The 15,596-nt window shown below is 39.8% G+C and overlaps 1 protein-coding gene across 5 annotated transcripts in view; it reads right to left on the reverse strand.

Moving 5' to 3' along the window:
* Nucleotides 1-881: 881 nt before the first annotated feature.
* Nucleotides 882-15,596, reverse strand: part of LOC118096496 (CUB and zona pellucida-like domain-containing protein 1) — a 35,764-nt gene continuing 21,049 nt past the window's right edge. For 2 of the 5 annotated variants that reach the window (XM_088670451.1, XM_088670448.1), the window contains 13 exons: nucleotides 14,536-14,589; nucleotides 14,374-14,418; nucleotides 12,773-12,814; nucleotides 12,432-12,449; nucleotides 11,339-11,477; nucleotides 9,426-9,622; nucleotides 8,550-8,594; nucleotides 8,261-8,305; nucleotides 7,515-7,550; nucleotides 7,044-7,222; nucleotides 5,441-5,832; nucleotides 4,305-4,579; nucleotides 882-2,376 (listed from right to left, as the gene is read on the reverse strand). In XM_088670451.1, coding sequence (XP_088526577.1) covers nucleotides 2,228-2,376; nucleotides 4,305-4,579; nucleotides 5,441-5,832; nucleotides 7,044-7,222; nucleotides 7,515-7,550; nucleotides 8,261-8,305; nucleotides 8,550-8,594; nucleotides 9,426-9,622; nucleotides 11,339-11,477; nucleotides 12,432-12,449; nucleotides 12,773-12,814; nucleotides 14,374-14,418; nucleotides 14,536-14,589 — 1,616 coding nt within the window. In that variant the 3' untranslated portion in view covers nucleotides 882-2,227. The remainder of the gene's footprint in view (nucleotides 2,377-4,304; nucleotides 4,580-5,440; nucleotides 5,833-7,043; nucleotides 7,223-7,514; nucleotides 7,551-8,260; nucleotides 8,306-8,549; nucleotides 8,595-9,425; nucleotides 9,623-11,338; nucleotides 11,478-12,431; nucleotides 12,450-12,772; nucleotides 12,815-14,373; nucleotides 14,419-14,535; nucleotides 14,590-15,596) is intronic. The other 3 variants (XM_035138406.3, XM_088670449.1, XM_088670450.1) reach the window with 3 other exon arrangements.

A 15,596-nucleotide genomic window follows, 5' to 3' on the forward strand; every position in this document is an offset into this window, starting at 1 on the left:
TCTCGAACTTCTCCTTTGTGCCAGGGCACTTAATGTCTTCAGTTTTTGCATTCTTGTCCCTCTATGACCTACCACTCACTAGCTATCTTCCATTTCACATGGCCTCCTTAGTGTCTATGTTTGTTAGCTTCGTAAGGGTTTTTCCTCCTCTATTATGTCTTTGTTGCTTAACCAATTAGAGGAAAAAGAAAACAGGCTGCAGGTTCAGCTTTGGAAATAAAGTGGTCTGTTGGGAATTCATTTCTGGATCTAACTAATCATGGAGAGAGAAAATATGTGAAAATCCTTAGAAAGGAAACATATTCCATACTATGCTTTGGAGCTGAATACAGAACATGTAGCATAAGGCAGAGGAGAACAATGCACAGAGAACAGGCAGCTATATAGAGATGGGTAGGTCTGTCAGTGTCAGTTACTCATTTTTCCAGTCTTAAATTCAGTCCTCCACATTTCTACATCAGGTTGCAATTTTTTAAAAAAAATGCCCTCCTGAAAATTCACCAGCATTTAAGTGCAAATTGTTCCAAATCTATAGACTGGTGGATGAAATTTTGCCTAACACCCAGTTTCTCCAATGGATTTTCCCCTAATACATCACATTTTTTAAATTTTCAATAGTACATGCATTTGTATGCACACTTCATGCTAGAATATGTGTGCTGTATGCACATTATTTAGCCAGAGAACTGCATTGCAAAATTCAGAGAAATGCACATTTGGAAGAATGTCAGTGTCATTTCAGAAAATGTAAATTAGTGAGCTTGCCTTTAAAAGTGAACCAAATGATATTTCTCCCACATCCCAGGCACCTTGTGCCAACTTTGTATTTCCTTTGACCATTCAAAGTTGCTAATGAGACAATATAGAACAGTGAACACAGGTAACTTGCAAAGATGTAGTAATTTTATTGCAAAGTAGTTGGCAGAAAAATGCAACTTCATATAATTTGGCATTACATTGATGAAACAGATTTTTCCATTCCTGAATACATCATAAAACCCTATAACTATCTGTTCAGTTTTATGGACCATTTTTTCCTTGGGAGTTGCTTGAGATTATAATTCTCCTCTTATTATTCTGTCAGTCACCATGTGGACTCTGAATGCCTCTTTACCTTCAGTTAGCAAAATGCAACAACAAACCCTGAATCTGTTTTATGCTTCATACAAATGATGGATTTGTTATTTGCATCAATTTGACAGAATGAATTGCCACATGAAAGGGTAACATCGTCATCTGAAATTTTTCCCAAAGCACAATGGGGCAAAGCAGGAGTTTTCAAAAGAAGCAAAAATAGCATAATGGAATAGTGACAGAGAAATGTTGAATTGTGAGATCCTTTGCTTAAGTAATTAACAAAAACATCCTAGGATTTAAACTAATTGTAACCCTACAAAGATAAATGGAACTGAACATGAAATTCTCTGACCGAACTGGCTGGTGAGTCAGGCCATAAGCCAAACTGCTTGTTTACACTTGTGACAGAGATTCTACACTAGTCAAAAGAGAGTATCAAACTTATCATTTCAAAATCAACATAGCTGGAACATGTTCAGCTATGTATTATGAAGCACATTTCCTATGTCTGTTTCCAATTATTCCAATAAACTTCAGCACTTTGCCTTTCAGCTCCTAAATATTAACTGAAGAGTCGCAACAAATCCTCCTTTGAAATATAGTCATGATGCATCTCTGACATATGAAGTTGGCAGGTATAATATTTATACAGTAATACCTCAGGTTACGAACGCGATCCGTTCCGGATCGCAGTTCGTAACCCGAACGCTGCGCAAAGCGCCATTTTGCGCACGCGCAGACCGCGTGCGCAGCGAAAACAGTTCCGGGTTTGTGCAGTTCGTAACCCGAACTGTTCGCAAACCGAGGTGGTCGTAACCCGAGGTACGACTGTATGTAGAATGGTTTTTGGAAGTACAATGGGACTTAACTATATCCATAGAAGGTAAGGGGGAATGTTTAAAAGGAGAATGAGAACAATTCCACAATGCCATTAAGTCAAATTAGCTGGATATAGGCAATGATTTTGATCAAAATAAATATTTGATCCTGGTACTTTGATTGAACTGGATTGTGTTTCAATCTACCAGTAAATGTGTCCAACTATAGATGTTCCTGTCTATGGATTTAAATTCCAGAAATACATGCTAAAGATGTGGTTTTCGTTTTTGTGTAGGAAGTGCTGAATGAATCTCTTGCTGATGCATTGGTATCAGTAGATTTGGTGATAGTTTTTCCTTCTCAGTTTGCTGCTTATAAGTAAGCCAGACAGAACAAAGACCATGGCTGCCAAAAGTACAGTAGTAACAGTAAGTGGGCTGAGAGCTTCTTTCTTTTCTAGATTCACACTCTTAGCCAGTTCTGTAAATAAAATAAAAAAACACACAGTTTGGAACAATTTTTCAGATAATTGATGTATGTATCAGATTTCTTACCTGTTCTTCACTATAAGATCCCTGGGCAAGTTACAGCAATACAAGGAAAACACTTTATACCATTATCTAAATGTATATACCTGTATATACTCGAGTATAAGCCTACTTTTTCAGCAAAAAAAATGTGCTGAAAAAGCCACCCTCGACTTATACTCAAGTGAGGCGGGCAACGGCGTAGAAAGGCACAGGACCGGGGGTTCGTAGAAGCGCTGCGCTGCAACTCTCCGAACCCCCGTCCTATGTCTGCTCTGTGCGAGGCGACGGGGAGGGATAAGCGGCAAGGAAGGGATGCTTCCTTGCCGCTTCTCCCCCACCCCGCCACCGACAGCTGGGAAAGGCATGGGATGGTATTTATTTTTATTTTTGAAATTTACCACTGCATTTCCCACCCTCAGCTTATACTCGAGTCAATAAGTTTCCCCAGTTTTTTTGAGGTAAAATTAGGTGCCTCGGCTTATATTCGGGTCGGCTTATACTCAAGTATATAGGGTATTTTAGTTTTGTTAGAGGGCAAGTTTGTCTTTGAATGGCAACAACTGCTTTGAAGGCAGAAGGCCCAGGTCAAATTCCTGGCATCTTCAGGTAGGGCTGGAGAAGACCTCTGTCTGAAACCGTGGAGAGTCACTGTGAGTCCATCTAAAGAACTCTGAGTTAGATTGACCAATTGCCTGGCTTTGTCTAAGGCAGCATCCTATGTTCCAAACATTAGAGTCAAATTCTTCATTCTGCCCACTTTTACATTACATTTCCACACATCAGTGGCACGTGACTCCCAAAAAGTTGCCCATTAGGGAAATGTTACCCGAAGAGTGGAAGCAACGCAGAATGAGATTTCATTGTGTGATGTTACTATGCTTTTGCCAGGCAAGTTAGGAATAAATATTGGTTTTCATCTTATTTGAACAAAGTAGTAGAATATTTCAACAACACTTTGTTCTTGAGTAATTATTATTTCAAACTACTTTGGAAAATATTTTGAAAATCATTATTCCACCGCCCAGATTGCTTTGGTGGGAGGAGTTTGCATATGAGTCTCAAGCTGTACCATAGCATGACAGCACTCGGGGAGGGGGGGATGACAGAACCTTTTAAAAAAGCCCACCTCCCCTCCCCTCCTCCTCTGTTTTATCTGACACCCACCCTCTCTCCCAACCAATCACAGTATGATTGGTGTGGTTGCTTCAGGGCCAAGTAGGATTTTTGGCCCACCTGCCTTGTTTTGCAGCTGGAGTTTTTGCCTATGCCATACTGTAAAGTGGGATAGGAGACTGTTTAGGTGAAGTGCCTTAATATTAGGCTATTCTGGCTGACAAGTTCTTAACTGTTCTGTTTGCGTTATAGGTTAATCTGGCCATTTGAGTGTTTTTTTCTTTCTTAAATAAGGTAATCTGGACACTTTGGCACATAGGTACCATAAGGGGAACTTGATAGGCTGGCTTGGCGATCCCTTTAGGCTCCATTTGGGGGTGACTGTTTGTTTCTGAGGCCTGCAGCTCAGGTTTGTAGGGCTTGGAGATAGGAGAGGGACTTCTTCTGACGTCAACTAGCCTCATCTACCTGGAGTTTGATGGCCCAAAGGGGTGGTGGTGAATGAAGGCCTCCCAACTCACCATCAGGATGTGGCTGGGGTAAGGAGTAAACAGAATGGTTTACCCTTGACCCAGCAAGGGATTGGTTTGTCTTATACCTACGTGGTTTCCTGATTTGTTCATTCCCACACCTAATTGGTTTAATGTTCAATAAAATGGTCGTTATTCAACGCAGCAAACGTGTTCATGCATTTAGTTCAATCCTGGTCTGCAATCATCAGGAAAAAAGTAGCCAAAAAAAGAAAGAATCAAAAATAAAAGTTACCCTGTCTTTTGTCTTCATTGGTTTCTTTCCGCAGTTTGACTGGTCCCACGACCACATCCACTTTATCCTGAAGTTTATCTGTTTCCCTCTTCCTTCTAGTTAAACATCCCTGGTAGCATCGGGATGAGTAATCATATGCCTTGCACACTACTAGTTTGCATTGCAAATAAATTTCATTGTGTTCATAAAGAAACTTAAAAGAGTTGAACTTGAAACGAACGTTGTTGTTGCTTGAGTTAAATCTGAGATTTAAGAAGGTTGGGTCTCGCACACATCTGAAAATAAAAAGAACCAAGTTTGTTTACATAATTACTTCAGATGAATCCTTTATGGAGTTCTGAAGTATGTTATATATGGTGACTAAAGACTAAAGACCATGCTGGAGAAGGATGAGAAGAAATATCAATAAGTGGATGGTGGATTTCAGAGAATAAAATGGAAGATAGACTCAGCATATGTGAAAGCAGTCACTCAAAATACCAGAAGTTACCAGAAGTTAGAAGCTTCAAGTTAGAAAATTCAGAGCAGACAAAGGAAAGTACTTCACACAGCACAGGACATTGTTAAACTTTGGGATTCACTCCCATAAGATGTTCGTGGAGGATTAAACTATCAAGGTACTGGGGATGATGGTTCTGCTTTGCCTCCATTGTTGAAGACAGTATGCTTCCGAATACCAGTTACTGGGAAGCAACTGGGGAGAGGTCCTCCATGCAGGCTGGCCATTGCAATAACAATCATTTGCCTCCCCTGCTTTTGTCTAAGACTCTTTGACTGATGCCACAATGAGTTAGCAGCAAACAACCATATTTATTATTATATTCAGGAACAAGTAATAGCAAGTAGGCTCTGCAACTCTTTATAGGTTTTCTTAAAAAATATGATGTCAGAATCAAAAAGTGAATTTCAGAGTCAGTTTGAGAGTAAAGCAACTCCACTTGTTCATACCACAAAGAAACATTTCAGTACAATCCTACATGTGCCTACTCAGAAATCCAGTTGAGCTCAGTATGGTTTGTTCCACATGAGTCTGAATAGCATTGCATGCTTAGTATTAACTTTGCTGTCATATAAGCCAAAAGGAAAGCCCTTCTTCTAAGTGGATATATAAACATGTTTATTGAAAATATACTCACCCATGCTTGATTAAGTCATAGGTCAGAGTTGTGAAGTCACCAGGGTATGGAGATGTTACACATGTGTCTAGAAATAGTACTAAGTTTGGATCAGAACTGTTGAGAGTAGCTTGGAGATAGAGAACCTGGTCGAGGGGCACTACGTATGGGAAACTGCGAACTGAAATGTCGAAAGATGATGATTCATAGAACGAAAGTGCCACACTGTAGTTGCCATGTTTTCTTTCAGTAATGTCAATGGAATTTTGGGCAATAAACATAGTCTCTACAACACTCTTTGCGTTCATTTCACACATAATATGAAATTGAAAGTTTTTCCTTCTTGTAATGATATAACCAGAGGCTGATGTCTTGATTATGTTGGTATAGGTGATGGTGTCATTATTTGACTGCTAAAGGATCAGGGGAGAAAGATATATGTCAATAATATGTGTAAATCAGGACCTGTCATATAAAACACACCCAATATACTTAATCACTTTAGAATGTGCTGATATTTTAGACTTATTACCATTAAAAAACCACCTTATATAATCTGGAATTTTATTGTATTCTCATTGAAAAAGTTAAGAAAGATAAAAGTATAAGATGAATTCAGTAGTTGAGAAGAGAAACACAGAAATGTGCAGAAAGATTGCTACATCATTTAATTCAAATTAATATACCAATGAATATCTGACTTTTATGACATTTACCTTTGAAATGCTATGGGTTTCTTTAAGAATAACTGAGTTTATTTGTTTGTTTGTGTGTATTAACATGACGAGTTTTGTCCTCAGAAGTGAAAAAGCTGAGCATAATGCAAAGCATTCAAAGGGTGATCATAATGCTACCTCCAATTTACTGGCTTTCTAAAAGTGGAGGACAATCTGAGGAACATATGTCCCCCCCCTCCTTATACCACTTACTCTTTCTGGAGCCAATTCCCCACTCCTGCATGTCAGGAATTACCCACAATACTTTAAATGGTGTGGCGTATTGTCAGGAATTACCCACAATACGGAAATGTCAGGAATTACCCACAATACGGTCTGCTTTAAATGCTGATACTCGCTCTTCAACCCAAGTTCTGAAATTGGTAGTTTCACAGCTGAATTAAACTTATTGTTCAATGGTGTCAAAGTCAATGAAGGGCAACACTGACATCTCCTACAAATATAGTTGAAAGAAGAAGAGGACTAGCTCCATGGCAGAGTGGAGAAGAGGCAGGATGGCTTTCCCAAGGCTCTCTCTAAGCCAGATCATTCAGATGTTCTAGCCAGAAGGTGGGTGAAATACTTTTCCAAACTTTAAAATAGCAGGGTAATGTTACAAAGATAAGAACCAGAAAACAGATAATGTGCAGTACTCAATGTGGTACTGAGTAACTAGTTCCATCATTGCAATGATTTAAGCTTGTGCAGCAGAACTTTTTTTCCTCCTCTGCCCACAACCCCTTAAATCTCATCTTGGGTTTCCAACAACCCTGAAATAGATTTGAGGAGGGTGTGAGATGTGCAGGGAGAGGATAGAGGAGAAGTGCCATAGCACATGCAGAAATTCTTGCACAAACAGAACAAGTGCATTGGATACTGACAATATTTTTAAGAACTCATTGTCTTACCTTTCTTACTGTGCCACACCCACTATATGGTATCTTGAAGACCACATATTCTTGAGTAATCTCAGGTGAGCAGAAGGGGTCTGAAGTATTCAGGGATACTTCGCTTGCATTGTAGCCCAGCAACCCAAGATAGTACCTGCTGATGCGTGCAAGCATGTATTCTCCAGAACATGAAAGCGCTGAATGAGGGCACATAGAAACCATATTAAATAGCGCGATGTCAACACATTTTACTTATGAGTAGGGGCAACCTGGGTGAACGATATGTCAAGCAAGTGGGGGCTTGTTTGAGCTCATAACGAAGCTGCCATGCAACAGCTTTACCACATTTTCAAGAAATTTGAAGTATTTGGGAGGGAATACTCAGTTTTAATATTTCCTTTGAACACAGAGACTTTTCAGCTAGGCAACCCAAATCAGCAAAATCTGCAATTCTCACATGCATTTTTTTAGGGAGAAATAGGAACTTACTTCTCGAAGGAACTGGTGCTAAACTTGTAGGAAGAGCTGTGCAAATGAAAAACGAAACAAAAGGGAGATCAAATCTGTGTCTAATTAGCATTTAAATGGTAAAAATTTGGGAAACTGTAGGCACAGCATTGAGTTCTGTGCCTTTAAACACCCTTCCACCATAACAAAGACCATTATACAACCCTGTACAAACAAACACTGTTGCTTGTACTCCGGTTTGTTGGGATTTAAGTATATGAAAGATGTTCTCTTCAGAATGCCTCTACTGTGTAATCTAATATCATTCCCTGAAGAGTAAAATCTACTGCTTATTTTCTACAATGGAGAGAAAATAACAGAAACCAAGTAGTTTCAGATATATATGTGGTGAAGAACAGCCTCCCTGGATCTTGAGCATGCAATTCTCTCCAAGCTCAGAGATGCTTAAATCACATGACTGTGAAAAGAAGCATCTAGTTTCTTTGAGTGTCATGTTTAACCAGTTTCCTTATTACCTAACAAATGACACAGAAGGAAAGGAAAAAAAGGAATCAATATAAATAATACAGATATTGCACTGAAGATATCAATATCCGAGCAGTTATCTATCCAGTAACCGAGTAATATATTGCAGATATTTTTCATTGACCGAAGTCACCAGTGTGTGTGTGTGTGTGTGCGCGCACGCGCATTAATCATACAAGAATACAATTAAAGGGAGAGCATTTAAAATGAAATGACATAAAAGAAAAAGAACAAGGTCTTACCAGTGGTTGATTCATTGAGAGGTGGTGCAGTAGTTGTTTCTATTCCTATTTAGGTAAACAAATAGTACAATAAAAGTACTATTACACTGATAAGATCCTAGCCGCAATATATTCAATAACCTAGTAACATATGGCAGATACTCTTCATTAACAAAAGTCACCAGTGTTTGTTTGTGTGTGTGTGTCTGTGTGTGTGCGTGCATTATTTATACAACAAAAAAATCTCAATACAATTAAAGGGAGAGCATTTAAAATGAAATGACATAAAAGAAAAAGAAAAAGGTCTTACCAGTGGTTGATTCATTGAGAGGTGGTGCAGTAGTTGTTTCTATTCCTATTTAGGTAAACAAATAGTACAATAAAAGTACTGTTACACTGATGATAAGATCCTAGCAGCAATATATTCAATAACCTAGTAACATATGGCAGATATTCTTCATTAACAAAAGTCACCAGTGTTTGTTTGTTTGTTTGTGTGTGTGTCTGTGTGCGTGTGTGCATTATTTATACAAAAAAAAAAATCTCAATACAATTAAAGGTAGAGCATTTAAAGTGAAATGCAAGTAAATCAGGATGCTTAAAACATACAAAAAGCCTGGTGGAATAAAATACTCTCCTACAACATTAACAAAGAAGGTATCAGTGGGGAGATGCTGCTTCAGTTGTTGAAGCATTGCCTTATTATTCAAAGTGTACATGTCAAAGGACTAGAAATTTTAACATGGCAGAAAATTGTACATTCAGATCTTACTTTGGTCCCTCTCGGGGGAAATACCTTTGATCTATTCAACTGCAAACTGATATCATTCATACAAACAGGAAAGTTAAGCAAAGTAAATATCATATTCATCTCTCAATAGGTCACAGAAACTGTGCTATAATCCGGCCAGCCTATGGGTTTGTATGTTGGTATGATCCTAGACAAAGGGTAGGGAGCCTGTGGCTCTCCCAATGTTGCTAGATCACAACTCATACCATCCCTGATCTTTGCCTATGCTGGCAGGGATTGATGGGAGTTGGAGTCTAAGACCATCTGGAGAACCACAAGTTCCCCATCTCTGCTTACAATTTTCAGCTTACATTGCATCCTCAAACCAGAACAACATTAATCTAACACAATAGATACTAGAAATGTCCCAGAACTAGATAAATAGATAACTCTTACTTAGTGGAATAGAAGCATAAGAAGCATAAAACCCATTTCCTGAGTAATATGAATCTCTGTACAGCACAATAGTCATTGTGTTGTAAGTTGATGTGTAGGTATAGTTGAGATAGATGCCAGAGCAAATTCTTCCAAGCAGAGTGGAGGCATACGCGTACCCATCGAAGATCTTAATATATTCTTTCTTGCAGTCCAGGCTGTATAAAGGTAGGTCAGCAAGTCACTCTTTGTGTATAAAATTATGCCATCATTTCATACATCAGGTTTTCACATTAAGTAAAGAAAAGTTACCTAGGTTGCTTATATATGGGGATTCAATTTCATAATGGGTCACTATCACAAAATGATACACTGACAATAGTGTTGTTGTTCTTTACTTATCAGGGTTTCCCTGGAAATAATAAATCCAGGAGGGGGCAGATATGGGCTGGTATTTTGATGACAATGACATTGTTTGGATACTGCAGATCACATGTCATATGAGGAGCAAAGATGCCACATTGAACATTCTCTTGAAAGCACCCTTAGATTCTCTCTTTGGTGACATATATGCCAAAAATAAAGGTAAATACGTGGATTCAGTGGAGCTGACCTGAATTCCGAACATATTAAAGTAATATTATGGTTGGTTCTGCCTGTGAGAACCCCAACCTACAGCTATGATACCATGGTGATGGTTCAGGAAGAAGAAGAAGAAGAAGAAGAAGAAGAAGAAGAAGAAGAAGAAGAAGAGGAGGAGGAGGAGTACCGTAGTAGTTTGGATTTGATATCCCGCTTTATCACTACCTGAAGGAGTCTCAAAGCGGCTAACAATCTCCTTTCCCTTCCTCCCCCACAACAGACACCCTGTGAGGTGGGTGGGGCTGAGAGACTTCAGAGAAGTGTGACTAGCCCAAGGTCAACCAGCAGCTGCATGTGGAGGAGAGGAGGAGAGGAGACGCTAACCCGGTTCCCCAGATTAAGAGTCTACTGCTCTTAACCACTACACCACAATGGCTCTCAGATGTATCCCAGATTAGTTCAGCCTAAAAGAGTGGCATGCCTGTGTACATATCAGGGTGCCTTGCAGTGTCAGACCTCAGGCCCATTATGTCCACTACAGTCTGCTCCAACTGGCAATGGCTTTCCAGTGACCCAATTATAGGTCTTTCCCAGCCTTGCTCCTGGAAATGCCCAGAATTCAAATATACTGTACAGTATATGCATACAATTTAACCGCTTTGCTATTGAATGATATCTCCTCTGGATGGAACAGCATAATTTGCTTTAAAGAGAAGATTCACAAAAGACTTGTTTTTTTTACTCATCTTTCAATGCCTCGGTGAAAGGGCCTGTCCTTCATATTTCCCAAGAATGCATTAAAAAGTGGACCCTTTTGTTTTCAGGAAAGGGCCAATATCTACCACTTGTAGAGTTTGTAATAAAAATGTGTTCACGGCGTATTTTCTTTTAAAAGGTTTTTAATTTGTATGGGATTTCATCTAGTGTAGGGTAGAACCACATGATCAGTTAGCAGGATTCGAACATTTTAATCTGATAGCTATCACATGCTAAATTTGTTGGGTAGGATCAGGGTCCCTCATGCAGAGAGTTCTGCTTGTGTTCAAGTGAATGCAAGTTGAAATTCTATGCAGAGCCTCCCTGTGCAACACAGAGAAGGTGGGAGGCTGAGAGGGAAGGAGCAGAGCAGACTGCCAGGTTAAGGGAAGGGCTTGCATAAACATTCCAACCTCCCTAAAAAGTTTGGTGCTTACAAATTCAGGCAAACACCTCAGCACATCTATCTTTTCCACAGCAAAAAACAGCCACCCATAACATATTAAAGTCTTCGGGTAATGACAAAACCATGAATTAACATCATGTGCAGATTTCCCATAGGAAATGGAAAAAAACATTCAGTTCCTTACACTTACCTAATATAAGACAACTGGAGAACTATTTGATAACCAGGGCTCACTTGAATTTCCCAGATACACTGTACAATGGCACCATTTCCAGGATAATATGGTCCAGAGATAGATCCATTTGGAAGGGAGAGATAGCCACCACATGCTAGAAAACACAACATTTTGTGCATGTAAGCCAAAATGGAATTTTGTACAGAGAAATCTGAAATGAAATCCAGCTTAATTTAAACTCTTCCTCCCTCCCTCCCCCAACTTGATTGCATTAACTCTCTCCTTCTGTTATTAATAAGCAAATAATTGGCCCATTTAGGTTGAAGCTGGAGGCCTCCAATATCCTTGCCCCTATTAAATTACTAATATATTTTTATTTGTGGGCAGGATGCTTTTAATGTATTTCTCTTTCCTCTTGGTTTTACTTCATCTCATGGGTGAGAGTTGCTTGTCTGGTTGGTTGGTTGGTTGTGAATCACTTTGGTGTTAAATAGGTTAATTAATTAGCTATCAAGTAGTTAAGGTTTGGTGAGCACCCTTAGGTACAGGTACTTTTCTGAGCCTTGCCTTCCGAGCTGTGAGACCCACTGACAGAATAAGAAGTACCATTGAGGCCAACCTGTAACACCCCCTCTCAGTTATGGGGCTTATGGTGAAATGATGCCTCTTATTCTTGTCAGAGTTGGTTCACTCTGTTTGCTATGTGAAGATAGTATCCTGCACTTTGGTTCCCTTCAGCAGATCTGTTGTGTTAAATTAAATGTTGCCTAGTCCACCAAGGCTGTGTATCTTATTTCCCTATGTGGTTACAAAATATGTTTCAAGCATGCAGACCTATGATGAATGACTATTTAGACTCCATTCAATTTTCCAAAATCTTTATTCAAAAGTCTGTTCAATTTCTTCTTTGTTTTGAAATAATGACTCAGTTACCTTTGGAACATATATCACCAATGCTTTCAAACTTTCAAATATGCACTAGCAACCACACCTAAGAACTCCCCCCCCCACACAATTCTTAATCAATTTCCCACTACTGTATGTATATTTCATACTTAATGCCTATTGAGAAAGATTCAGACTTGGAATAAAAAAAAGTAGGACTCACCAGATGGAGTAGAAGGAGCTGTTCACAAAGAAAGAGGAACATTGATATGCATTGGTAAGAAATAGGCATGTCACTATTACCTATTAATATTCATCAGTATTAATATTCATCAGTATTTTTACCCAGTGAACCCAGCAACCCTGTGACCCTTGAGGGAACTGCCCTGTGGGCCACAGAAATTATCAGATCTCCCTCTGTGAGAGCAGAGGGAGGTGTCTGAGTTTGACCTTGGTTCCCTTCTGCAGAATTGTAGTGTTAAATTAAATGTGGCTCAGTTCACCCAATCTGAGTGTCTTATTTCCCTGTGTGGTCACAAAAGAATTTTCTACATGCAGACTTACACTCTGTGCCTAAAGTGGTCGGTTCTCCAGTTGTGGATAGAACTAGTAAGAAAGAACAGAATCAATCAGATTGTGGTAGAATGTATTAATATTAAGCCAAACATTGAACAAAAAGTCATTCTCTCCATGGAACTCTGACAACTTTAGCTCTGAGAGGCGAATGGGGGCCTCCTAACAGTTCTCAGCACCATAAACAAGCTAAAATTCCCAAGAATCTTTGGGGGAAGTTTCTGTGGCACAAGTGGCAATCCTTGTAGTAAGGGGCTGAAGGTATACTACTCAGTATAACTAACACTGGATATATTTTAGTGGACCACCAAATGTATGAAGCATCTAGCCTCAGCACTACTGCACCAGGCTAGAAATGGAAGATTTATAAAAAGTTGATGATAGTTTGTTCCTAGAAGTAAGGAAATGGGGAACAAAGCTGCAACCCAAAGCCAGGTTGCTATGCCATGCCTAATACAGCTCAGTAAAAGGTAAAGGTCCCCTGACCATTAGGTCCAGTCGTGGACGACTCTGGAATTGCGTGCTCATCTCACTCTATAGGCCGAGGGAGCCAGCGCTTGTCCGCAGACAGCTTCCGGGTCATGTGGCCAGCATGACCAAGCCACTTCTGGTGAACCAGAGCAGCACACGGAAACACCGTTTACTTTCCCGCCGGAGCGGTACCTATTTATCTACTTGCACTTGACATGCTTTCGAATACAGCTCAGTACAAGATACCTATTGCTTCCAGTTACACACACACACACACACACACACACACACACACACACACACACAAACTCTTTCCATTCAATTTTCCAAACTCCTTTTCAAAAGTTGGTTCATTTTCTTCCTTGTTTTGAAATAATGACTAGTTACCTTTGAAACATATATCACTAATACTTTCAGACTTTCAAATATGTACTAGCAACCACACCTAAGAGCTCTCCCCCCCCCCCCAATTCCTAATGGAATTTCTACTAGGTATCTTTCATACTTCCTGCCTATTGAGAGAAAGATTCAGCCTTGTCATTGGCAGAGGTTCTGTGGTTTTGGGTTGGAAAAGTTGCTCCAGAAATTACACTTACATACCAGCTGTGTCTTATGCAGAGACTTCAGTTCCCAAGCTTTGAGTGTCATAGCAACAACAGTCACCACAATCTAATGATTAGAAGTCAGGTGCTAAGAGGAACTGAATAACCTCTGCAGGGGCGACTCCAACACCTACCACATTAACATAAATTATTTGCATGATACCTTAGCCCCATATTCAAGAAGAATATTTAAGCAAATATCCAAGGAGGATGCTTCAGGAAGGTGGATGTGACTATGCTTGCTTCAAGACCAGACTTGAGGAGCAGAGTCATAGACAATGGGATAGAAATGAAATAGAAGTCAAGGAAATCTCTGGAAGAGATTTGTGCGCTTGCTTCTCCAGACAGTCTGTGATTGCTATCAACAGATCAGGCTCTTTAAAATATACACCCCCCCCCCTAATTTTCAGGTTTCTCGTTAGCAGATGCTCTGCATGAGAAACCTGTTCTATGATATTTGTGTGTACATACTCAGAATTAGGGTTTAGTACTTTAGTATGAGAGTCAGAGTACTCTTACCAGCAGCAGTAGTTGCTTCTGTAGTTGCTTCCAGGGTGACAGAAGCTAGTTCGTGAAGAGAAACAAAATAACAGAGTAAGAGAAAAATGGTGCAGTAAAATGATATAAAAACTGTATATTGTACTACGTAATGCTTTTAAATATCTAGCAGATTCTCCTTACTAGTATCAATGTGTCCTGTGGTTGTTTCTTGCAAAATCTGTTCTGTGGTTGTTTCTTGCAAAAGAAAGGAATAAAAATTATTAAGAACAATATTACATAAAATCCCATTTTTGTGGCAGTGGATTTTGTTTGACCATTAGATGATCTTACACATAGTATTTACTTATGAATGAAAGAAAGGTGAATTGTTGGGGAATGAGAAGAAAGATAAAATAAGGGAATATACCATAAATACAATATGTACTCTTGTCCTTCAAGCCTATAGTCCCCTGGGGCATTAAGGCCCACTGGTAGTAAGGTAGTAAGGCTAGACTGGTGACTGGGAGCAGCCGCCGAGAACACATAACACCAGTCTTGAAAGACCTACATTGGATCCCAGTACATTTCCAAGCACAAATCAAAGTGTTGGTACTGACCTTTAAAGCCCTAAATGGCCTTGGCCCAGTATACACGAAGGAGCATTTCCACCCCCATCATTCTGCCCGAACACTGAGATCCAGCGCCAAAGGCCTTCTGGCAGTTCCCTCACTGCGAGAAGCAAAGTTACAGGGAACCAGGCAGAGGGCCTTCTCAGTAGTGGCGCCCGCCCTGTGGAACGCCCTCCCATCAGATGTCAAGGAAATAAACAACTATCTGATGTTTAGAAGACATCTGAAGGCAGCCCTGTTTAGGGAAGTTTTTAATGACTGATGTTTTAATGTATTTTTAATTTTTTTTGGAAACTGCCCAGAGTGGCTGGGGAAACCCAGCCAGATGCGGAGGGTAATAATAATAATAATAATAATAATAATAATAATAATAATAATAAGGCATTGCATCTCCCTCTCCAAGGGTAGAAAGAGGAGCCCAGCCTTAGAGAGATCAGGTAATGAATCCCTCTACTTCACTGCCACAGAAGTGTCCCCAGTTCTTGCCCAAATGACATCAAAAGGGCCGAAAAAGTGGCAGACCAGGATGCATAAGCTTCTTTACTCAAGCAACATTTACCCACACTGGGGAAAATTCAGCTCCTTCCCAACCATAAGAATCCAGTGCCATCCCAGTCACTACCATGCCCCCCC

Source organism: Zootoca vivipara, chromosome 5, assembly GCF_965207765.1.
Source record: "Zootoca vivipara chromosome 5, rZooViv2.hap1.1, whole genome shotgun sequence".
Classification (NCBI taxonomy): domain Eukaryota; kingdom Metazoa; phylum Chordata; class Lepidosauria; order Squamata; family Lacertidae; genus Zootoca; species Zootoca vivipara.